Genomic DNA, 10,769 nt, shown 5'->3' with positions numbered 1-10,769 from the left:
CTAGAAGTTATCCCTGGCTAAGGACAGGAATGGCCAGCCCCTGGAGAACTTGGGCTCTGGACAGGCCCTGTCTTAACTCCCACATGTCCAGATTATACTTCCTATATGCTGTACTCCCTCCACGATTTTGGTCAGGACTCTGTTCTCAACGTGAAGGGCCTGGGAAGTGATGTTTGGAGTGGCTGGGACAGGCCCTTTCCCTATACTTGCAAAACCATCACAATGAAGAAAGCTTCTGGGAGTGGTGGTTCTTTTAATGTTGCCAGTAAATCCTCTGTTTTACATTTTCTTCTTAAAAAATCAAGAGCCCCTCCCCCCCGAACCACAGCAGTAAGAGAAATACAAGACACAAATTTGATGAACTGCTAATAAACAAAGAGGTGGCTCTATCAGATAATGAAGTGTGAGAAGAACCATTCTCAGCCACTGGGGAGCTGGTCTGCTGTGCAATGCCATTCATGACATATCTGAGTACTGGTTTTAGGTCTCAACAAATACTGCCCTGATCCCCACCATTACAGTCACATCCTGGGGTTGCCGTTTGGTGAGGGTCCTTCTTGTCTTCACTAACCACCCATCTGGTGCCCAAGTGAGTTCAAGAATAGTTACAAAAATGTCTTCCTATCAACACCAGGGTCACTGATGGGGAATTAAACTTTGGTCAACCTGATGTTTTTCTAGGACACTCAACAGCCGACCAGGAAGGCTCATCTCCACCCATTCCCCAGCCCCAGAACTACCAGGGCTGTAAGTGGAGCTGTCTATATGAGGCTTGGTGCTTGGAAAGGAGGAAGACATCTTTGGGCCTAGCATCTCCTACTCAAAGTTTACTCAAAAAACTCTGGCTCAGTCCTGGGAAAAGGTCTTGGTAGCAGATGCTACTAGGTGCCAGGATGGGCTTGGATCCCTTTGGATGGGGCTGGGCATGTTTGCAGCAAGGCTCAGTGTATCTTGAATTCATTCCAGGGTAGTGATCATCCTTATTCCTCAGCAACAACTCAGAAAGAAAGACCAAGGGCAGGAATAGGTAGAGAGAAACCAGGACCTAGGTCATGCTTGGCTTCTTGATTAAAGAGTGCTCTTCAGGGAGAAAAATACACACACAGGGTTCTCCAATGGGCCCCTGCACCAGAAAGCAAAGTACCCTGGGCACAGGGCAAGCACCAGTGTGCCCTTGCTAACACAAGGTTTGGAAAAAATGAGAAGGAACTTCATCATGATACTGAGGCCCCTCAGCATGGCAGTGTTTGGCATATGCTGTGGAGAGAATAATGAGTTATCCAGATGAAAAAGATATTTGAACCCTGACTTTCCTTAAATATATTCTTTTAGTTCCAAAACTAGATTCTATTCAACTTAGAGCAAAAGAGTCCTTCCATCCCAAGGCAGAAGGGATAGAGAAAGAATAAAATATTAGTAACATCAATTCACAGTGAGAGGGAGGGGACATTTCCTAGGATCAGAACTGACATAGGAATTGAGTTCTTTGTTCTTGATCCATTTTGAAAATGAATGCATGCTCACCCCACAATCCAGCTATTCCCCAGTTAGTTAAAAAGCCAGTTGTATCTCTTGGTCCAAAGGCAATAAAATAACCTAAGTTCTCATGGGTCTACTTCTCCTCCAGGATCACCAGGGGCAAAATCATTTTCAAACAGCCTATCTTCAAACACTTCATGAAGTGACAATCTTCCTGGGTTACAGCAGAAACATCCATCAGCCAGGCTTGATGTGAAGTCCTCAGAAGGCAAAATTATCCAAATCCTATGTTGTTTTTGTTTTCTCTAATAAAGAGAATGATCCTCAGACTAAGGAATACAGAACAAAAATAGTTAACAGCACATTCAAACCCGAGGTTACTGAGGAAATAGTAAGAGAGTACCTAGCTGCCATCAATGAGTTTAAGTCATCAAGCCTGGATGAATTATATTCCATATTGTGAATATGATTTCTTATAGAAGTGTGTTGGTGATCTTTGAAAAACAAGAAAGGTGCAGCAAAACTGAAAAAAAAACCAAATATCCAGATTTTCAAAAAGAAGAAGTTTTATTCTTCAGATAATATGTCAGGCCAGGCACGGTGGGGGTGCCTATAGTCCCCGCTGCGGAGAAGCCCAAGGATGATGGACCACTAGGGCTCTGACCTTCTGAGCTGCAGCAGGGCTCAAACCAATCAGGCGTCTACACTAAGTTTGGCACTAGTATGCTAAGCCCCAGCAGCAGATGGACACTACGCTGCCTGAGGGGGGCTGAACCAGCCCAAGTCATAAAAACAGAGTAGGTTAAAGCTTCTGTGCCAATCAGTGTTAATATTGGGCCATGAATGGCCCTGCACTTCCAGCATGGAAGAGACAGGGAGACCCAGTCTCAAAAAAAAAAAAAAAAAGCTAGAAGTCAATGAGTTTAATTTTCATTCTAGAATACTTTAAGAGAGAGCTTTTGAGCACCTGGAAATCCCTGGTTTCCTTCAAGATTCAGCTCAAGCAGCACTGTGACTGCTAGTGCATTCCCTCCCAAAGTTACCCAGTTATCTTCTCTATATATACACATGTATAGGCAGCTAAGTGGTCCAATGAATAGAGCACTGGGCCTGGAATCAGAAGACATAAATTCAAAGATAGCCTCAGATACTTACTAGCTGTGTGACCCTGGGCAAGTCACTCCATTCTGTTTGCCTTTCCTCAACTGTAAAATGGTGATGATAATGTTTTCTACATCCCAGGGTTGTCTTGAGGATTAAAGGATAATATTTGTAAAGCACTTAGTACAGTGCTTGGCATTTAGCAGGTGCTATATAAATGCCTTTTCCTCCCCTCTCTGTGTCTATGTATGTGTGTATAACACATATATGTGTACCCACGTGTACAAATTTATACATGTGCATGTCACCTCCCCCATTAGAATGTAATTTTTTTAAGGGCACAAACTTTTTTCATTTGTCTGTCTCTCCAACAATTAGCACTGGGCCTAACACACTTAATAAATCATTCTGATTGACTGATTAGAAAGGGAAACTGATCCCAATGAAGCAGCCTAGGTTCATCAAGAACTAGTTATGAAAAACTAACTTCATTTCCTTTTCTGACAGGATTACTCAACTAGTATATGAGGAGAATTCCATAGATATAACATACCTGAACTTCAGCAAGACATTTGACAACATTTCTCGAAACAATTATGTGGTTAAGTCAAGGGCAACTTGGTAACACTAATGAGACAGTTTCACAAAGGTAAATTCAGAATTGGTTGAATGACCAGGCTCAAAGAACAGTGACTCTGTAATAGAACAGTAGTAGAATCCATCAATAATGGGTTGTTGCCATCCTGGTGGGATGCTGCTAATGGAACATCACAGGGCTCTGTCCCTGGCCCTGTTCTCTTCAGCATTTTTCTCATGAAACCATGAAAAATAACCTTGTAGTCATGCTTATCATGCTTATCAGAGATTTGCAGATGATATGAAATTAGGAGCAGCAGCTAACCTATTGGATGAAAGAACCAGAATCCTGAAAGGTCTCTACTGGCTAGAGAAATAAGCACAATCTAATTAGATGAAATCTAAAAGGGATACCTGCAAAAGTCATAAACTTGCATTAAAAAAATCCACTGTATACGTGCAGGAGTTGAGTGGAGTATATTACATGATAGTTTCAGTTTAAGAAAAAAAAAAAAAGACCTGGAGGTTTTAATGGATTGCAAGCTCAGTATAAGTCAACAGTGTGACATGGCAGCCCAAAAAAAAAGGAAATGCAATCTTGGGCTGAATTCCTAGAAGTATGGTGTCTAAAATAAGGGAGATGATGGTGCTGCTGTCCTTTGCCCTGAAGTGCTGTGTTCAGTTCTGGGTACCACATTTTAGGAAAGATTGAAACATATCTAGACAGGGTCAACCAGAAAATTATATAAAGATTAGCTAAAATAACTGGGAATGTTTAGATGGAAGAAGAGAAAATTAAGGGCTAACACAATAGCTTTCTTTAAGAATTTAAGGGGCTGATATATAAAAGAGACATCAGAATTATTTTGATTGACCCCAGGGGGCCCTGCTAAAAACAAACAGTCACAGCAGCAGTGAGGTGTGAGAAGGGCCCCAAACTTAGAGTCAGAGGACCTGCATTCAAATTCTGGTTACGTTATTTACTAGCCATTTAACTTCGGACAAGTGACTGAATTCCCCTCTCTAGGCCTCAGTTTCTTGATCTGTAATATAAAGGGATTGTAAGGTACCTTCCCACTCTAAATGCTTTGAACCTATAGGTAGAAGTCACAGAGAGCCAGATTTCAGCACAGCAGAAGGAAAACCTTCCAAACAATCACAGCTCTCCAATGGTGGAATGGGCTATATTTGGAGGTAGTGAGTTCCCCATGACTGGTGGTCTTCAAAAAGAGGCTGGATGACCACTTGTCGGGAATACTATAGGAGATATTTCTGTCTAAGAGTAAGTTGGGTTAGATGACCTCTGGGGGCCCTCCTAGTCCAGGGAGTCTATGATTTTATGACACAAATAGAAAGCAGAAGGAAGGGAAACAAAATGAGGGCTTGCCCTTTCCTGGACAGATTCAAAAGGGGGAGTGTTCACCAGAGGCAGGACATCCACTGAGGGCTTCTTCCACAGCATATTCTCCAGGGTGGTAACATTACAAAAGGCATCACTGTGGCCCCTGCACTGGGCCCAGGAGGTTGTCTAAGGGATCATTAATGCTCCCTCCCTATCATGCCTCCATCTCCCACTGACAAGCAGAGGGGCCCTAGCATCCCAAGCACTACGCAGGATCAGAAGACACAGATCACAAAAGCAACCCCAGAAAACAAAGTCAAGGACTCTGATGTGGATCAAAAGATTGCTTTCCAGTCAGCTGATACTACCTTATGGGAGACACCCCTGGAGCCAAGAAAAGAAGCTTACTAGAGGGAGGTGCTTGCCAGTAACGAGGGGCACAGAACAGGCTAGAACACTCAGGTTGCCTTAATCCCTCCAAAGGGAAAGCTTAAATATTTGTGTTAGATGGCCCAAGCAAAGCCAAGAGCCTGGACACCAGGAAAACAGTGTACAAAGGTGTGTTCAAAATGAGGTACACCTGAGTGGTCAGGAAAGGAAGATGAAGAAACATGCAGCCCCTTCCTCCTTCCTGCCTGATAAAAAGGAATGGCTATCTCAAGGTGCTTAGAATGTAAAGGGCAAGAAGCCTGTCTTACTGACAGGCAGAGATTTAGAACAAAGGTGGCCAGCATGCCCTGGAAGGATTCCACCTCAATCTCCTCAACAAGAGGAGCAGCTCCCGGTGGCTACTTTGTCCACTCTGTGTCAGGGATAACAGGTCAGCCAAAGCACTAAGTCCTTCTCTCCCTACTCCTACCTATAGGTAAACAGAGGAAAAGGAGCTGGAAGGCCCAGTGGACTCCAAAAGGCAGCATTCACCATGCAGCCCGAGGACTGGTCCAGCCTGACAAGAGCTTTGCTTTAGACTGTTCTTGTTAAACAGCAGCAGGGAGCTGTCATCTGCTGGATTTCTTTCCCAGAGTTTCATGATTATGACCTCCATGAAAATGCAGCAGATGCCCACGGGAAAGCTGCTCAAAGACACTCCTGTAATCTGAATTCTCCAGAGGATGTGGCCTGAAGGAGAGCGAAGAGCAGGGGTAAGGGACCGGTGCTGTCAGAATTCTGGGCCACCTCCTGTTGTGGGAGCACAGTGTTCTCACACCTGGGGGAAGCTGCTGGCCAGACGGAACGAGAGTCTTTTTGCTCTCTCACTCTCCTGGAAAGAGAACATCAGAGTAACTTAAGGCAGAGCCCTGAGTTCCTTTTAAGGAAGTCTGACTAAGCTTTCCCTAAGACTCTGACATTATCCCACCCAACGACAACTGGCTGGGGAGACTCCTCGAGACCTGGTGGGTCTAAGGAAAGGCTCGGTAGGACTATCTCCCTATTCCCAAGTCTCCTCAGGGTGGCAGCGGAAGGCAGTACATTCTCTTTTCTTCCACAAACCCAAAGCCTGTGTCGTGGTTATTAGTTGCAATTACTTCCCCAGGCCTGACTGGCAAATGGCATAGTCTTAGCCAGCACTGATAAGGAAGCCATGTTTATGTAAGTACTGGTATAACACTTCAGAAACCTCCTAGCTCCGGCTGTCCCCTGGCCTGCCTGACACAAGCACAGCTCCCCTTACACCTCATACTTACAGTGTGGCGACGTCTCCTCTTGGGCTGGGAGTACTCCTGCCCGTAGGCAGGCCACGGGAAGCCCTGTGGAGTTACGGAGCCACCACTCTCGTGCTCTGCCTCATCTGCATCAGAGTCCTCCTGCCTTGGCCGAGCAAACAGTTTCTCGGGATAGATCTCCTTTAGCCAGCCCTCGAAGAAGACCTCCAGGCATCGGCCAGCCTCGGCTACCTCTGAGTCGGGCTACACAGGGAGACAACCACCAAAGTCAGTCCACAGCTTTGGAACTGGAACGCACAGGCATGGCAGCCCATTCCTTAGGCACACTGAGAGAGTGTAGGCTCCCAGAGTGACACGTGTGACCCACATAGCCACATTTTGGCCACTACTTGGTCACTATTTGGTCCATTAGCCCATCTAGACCATTTCTCTGAAGCTACCATTTAAAAAACTGTCTTTAAAATTTTTTTTAATTTAAAAATTTTTTAAATTAAAATTTTAAAAAACTGTCTGGACTAGTCAGGGAATAGGCTTGCAGCCCACTGGGGTTGTTTCCCTTCTCCACTCCATTCCCCACCCTTAGGAAAGGTTCCTGGATTTGGCATCAGAAGACCTCGCTACGTGTGTGACCAGACAAGCCATGTTGCCTCAGTGGCCCTCAATCTCCTCATCTGTACAATGAGATGGAATCAGACAACCTGCAAATTCTCCGACAGCTCCAAAGCCACGATCCCCCCTTTCTCGTTCCTATGTCTATGCTTGCCCAAGCCTAAACACGAGGCCAAGAACAAAGAAATGACAGACACTGTGGCCCTTTGGGTGCCTGGAAGTGAGGAAGGGAGGGCAGGACTTACGTAATTGAACTTTGCGCAGTTCCAGAACATGAGGCGCACATCAGCCACCACCTCCTCTGGACTCAAGTAGTGGGAGATGTCTTTCTTCTGGAGCTTTCTCCGGATAATTGATAAATCCATGGGCCTCTTGATGATCTGATAATAATGCCGAGCCTAGAGCGAGAGAAGAGGAAGAGAAAAGAATTAGCAAAGGACAAGGAGGAGGAAAAAGAAGAAGAAGAGGAAGGAGTGGAAGAATGAGGTGAAAAGAGAACAGAAGGAGGGAGAGCCAGAAAGTGGACCAAAGGGATGAGAGGATGGCCAAATGGACTATGTAAGCTCTCCTCTGCTGCCTGCAAGAACAAGGACCATGTGTCAACGTCACATCTCACTGGGTCCAGAGTGACTCCCCTCAGGAAAAATGGAACCAAGAGTATCCTTTTATAGCTATCCTCAGTGACCAGGGCTGGGAGGCCTCCTGGGGAGAGGCCACATTACACAAAACCACAGTGATCCTCCAGGAAAAGTAGGTGCTCTGGGGATCCCAGAGTGGATATGAAAGACTGGGACTTACCAGAGGGCTGACGGGCTCATGGAATGGGAGACTGAGGCTGCTGCAGCACAGGGACAACACCAGCTTTTCACATTTCTATAAAAAGCAAAGTTGACAAGGATACTATTTTTTATTAGAGTCTGGGAGGGTAACCAGATGTGAATCAAGGAATGCTCACGGCGCTTAGAGATCCCCTGTGTTTGGTTAAGTCTTTTTTCCCCCATGTGGCTTATTTTCCTTACCTAATAAAGGAGACCAGTCCAAGAGACACACTAACACACCACTGGCAAGGCTGTGAATTGGTCCAGCCCGAACGGCACAGTGCCCCCAAAGTCACTGATCTGTGCATATCCTTTGACCCAGATATGCCACTAATAGGCATACCCCAAAGAGATCAAAGAAAGAAAAAAAGGATGCACATATAAAAAACTATTTACAGAAGCTCTTTTTGTAGTAGTAAAGACCTGGAAACTAAGAGAATGCCCATCTATCATTGAAATAGCTGAACAATTATGGTATAGTAATATGAAATATTATTACTTCATAAGAAATGACAAAATAGGGCAGCTAGTAGCACAGTGGAGGGAACACCGGCCCTAGAGTCGGGAAGACCTGAGTTCAAATCCGGTCTCAAACACTTCCTAATTGTGTGACACTGGGCAAGTCACTTAACCCCAATTGCCTCAAAAAAAAAAAAAAGAAATGACATAATGGACAGTTCAGAGATACCTGGGAAGACTTGCATGAACTGATAGAAAGTGAAGTGAGCATAATCAGAAGAACAATTTATATGATAAGAACATTATGCAGAAAATAATTTTGAAAGATGAGAATTTTAAGCAATGCAAGGACCAACCTTGATTCCAGAGGACTAATGATGAATCATTCTACCCACCTCTTGATACAGAGGTAATGGAATCAAGATACAGAATAACATACACTTTCAGACACAACCAATATAAAAATGTGTTTTGCTTGAATATGTATTTTTGTTATAAAGGTTTTCTTTTCTTTTTCAATGGGGGGAGGATATACAGTCAGAAGACAGAAGGACAGAAGAAAAAAAAGAAGGAAGGAAGGAAGAAAGAAAGAAAGGAAAGGAAAGGAAAGAAAGGACAGTCATTGATAAATCATTTTTTCTTTAAATGCAGAGAAAAAAACAAGAAGGAAACTCAGAAAGAAGCATAGATAACCAGATCAACTTTGAAAATTACAGCCTGAATTTATTATATACTTAAAAAGAAAATCAAGCTATCCATAATGAGGGTGTGCAGTATCATATATAATTCTCTTTTTCTGAACTACTGTGTACATGGAAATGCCCATTTTATTTGGTGTTGGTTAAGTTCAGAATAAAAATAAATTAAAAAAAGAAAGGAGACTAGCCCCAGTGATTGACTATGGGAACCAGTAACAACAGCGTCAACAAAAAACTGATGGGAAGGCACCATTTCCCTTCTGAAATCTTCCTGTAAGTAGAGTAGGTAGCCAAGTTTCCTTGGACTTTATAAGGGAACTTCTGAAGTGGTGTGTGGGTGTGTGTGTGGGTGTGTGTGTGTGTGTGTGTGTGTGTGTGTGTGTGTGTGCGCCTTCCCTGGTCATGGAAGCCCAGTCTCTTGGTTAGGGGTCCCTCAGAAACATATGCACCCACCTTCTGATCATACTCGCTCAGGCCAGGGAGGACACGTCCTCCGTGACTGGCATGGTCATATCGAGTATTGTCACAGTCGTATTCCACCTCTGGCTTTGTTAGGCTCCGGCAGAGGGTGCATACCCACTCGCCCCTGCGGCACAAGAAATAGCATCAGTGCTGACTTTATTGATCACTAGCACAGACTGATACAAATGAAGAAGAGTACAGACTGCTGTAGAACTCATTCATGCACATCTGCAAAAATATTTAGACATGGGGAAGGAAGGGCTCTTGTAGTAAGAGACAATACTTTCTAAACATCAGCCAGTCCTGGGGAAGACTGCTTGCTAATTTAAAAGGAAATCAATATGGCTCCCACCTATCCTTCTATTCCTATGTAATATTTCAATAATCTACGTTGACAAGCATTTGTTAAGCATTGACTGGGAGCAAAGCACCAAGCTAGGAAAGTGCTGAGATACAAAGAGAAAATGAAGAACAGTCTTCACCCTCTAGGAGATTACTTTCAATTGGAGAGAGAGGAGGCAGAAGATGTAAACAGGGCAGGCTGTACCCAGTCACTTGAGGACAGAGCGCACTGATGACCAGGGGATCAGGACATCTTCACCGCAGCCTCTCAGAAGAGGGCATGAAGAGAAAGCCTGGAATGCTCCCCTTCACAAACTGTCTGGCAAGCTGCTCCTTTACAGAACCTTCCACCTCCAGCCTCCAGGCCTTGTGCAGCTGGAATGTGCTTCACCCTCAGCTCCACCTTCCTTCAAAGTACAACTCCAGTATCATCTCCTGAATGAGGCCTTTCCTGAGGTTCTCAGTTACTAGCACTCCCTCTCAAAAATGATTTGCATAACTGCACATATTTTGCATCTGCTTCTCTATGTACACATTGTATTTCCTCCCGCTCGCTCCCCCCAGTACAATATCAGTTCCTTTTGGGTGGGGGCTGTTTCATTTTTGTCTTTGTATCACCTGTGCTCAGCCCTTACTAAGCCCCTACTAAATATTAATTGAATTGAAGTCGTCTCCTTTATACTGTAGGGCTACTTTCTAGTTACAAATCAATTAATTAAGCAAGCATTTATTAAATACCTACTGTGTGTCAAACCCTGTGTTAGGGGTCATGGAAACAAATGAAGACAAAAACTCTGCTCCCTGAGGAGCATGGAAGCATGAGAGAGAGCATCATGTTTGAGGAGACCTGAATCTGCCCAGGAGGGCAGGACCAGAGAGTACACAGAAGGCAGGAGGATGTAAGAAGCCTGGAACAGCAGAATGGGGACAGACTGTGAAGGGCTTTAAATGCCAAACAAAAGAGTTTGCATTTGAGACAATAGGGATCCCCTATAGGTTACTGGGGGGGGGGCCACACGGTCAGACTGGTGCTTTAGGAAAAATCATTTTGACAGCTGTATGTAGGATGGGTCGGAGAGACAGAAAACAGTGAGGAAGCTACTACCATAGTCCAGACTAGAGGGGATGAGGACCACAAGTGGGTGGTGACTCTGCAAGTAAAGACAAAGGGGCATAGGCAAGAAAAGTTATGGAAATAGAAACAACAAGACTTGGCAAG

At 44.5% G+C, this 10,769-nt stretch overlaps 1 protein-coding gene across 1 annotated transcript in view; it reads right to left on the bottom strand.

Annotated features, from left to right (window-relative positions):
• Nucleotides 1-3,259: 3,259 nt before the first annotated feature.
• TRIM66 (tripartite motif containing 66) overlaps nucleotides 3,260-10,769 on the bottom strand; it is a 72,564-nt gene continuing 65,054 nt past the window's right edge. Inside the window, exons 16-20 of the mRNA XM_027852514.1 lie at nucleotides 9,200-9,332; nucleotides 7,570-7,644; nucleotides 7,017-7,169; nucleotides 6,184-6,405; nucleotides 3,260-5,759 (exon numbers count right to left, since the gene is read on the bottom strand). Coding sequence (XP_027708315.1) covers nucleotides 5,700-5,759; nucleotides 6,184-6,405; nucleotides 7,017-7,169; nucleotides 7,570-7,644; nucleotides 9,200-9,332 — 643 coding nt within the window. The 3' untranslated portion in view covers nucleotides 3,260-5,699. The remainder of the gene's footprint in view (nucleotides 5,760-6,183; nucleotides 6,406-7,016; nucleotides 7,170-7,569; nucleotides 7,645-9,199; nucleotides 9,333-10,769) is intronic.

The sequence above is a fragment of the Vombatus ursinus genome, unplaced genomic scaffold (assembly GCF_900497805.2).
Source record: "Vombatus ursinus unplaced genomic scaffold, bare-nosed wombat genome assembly UNPS02009770.1, whole genome shotgun sequence".
In the NCBI taxonomy this organism is placed as follows: Eukaryota; Metazoa; Chordata; class Mammalia; order Diprotodontia; family Vombatidae; genus Vombatus; species Vombatus ursinus.
Note: the sequence above shows the minus strand (reverse complement) of the source record. Positions and strands in the feature narration are given on the sequence as shown.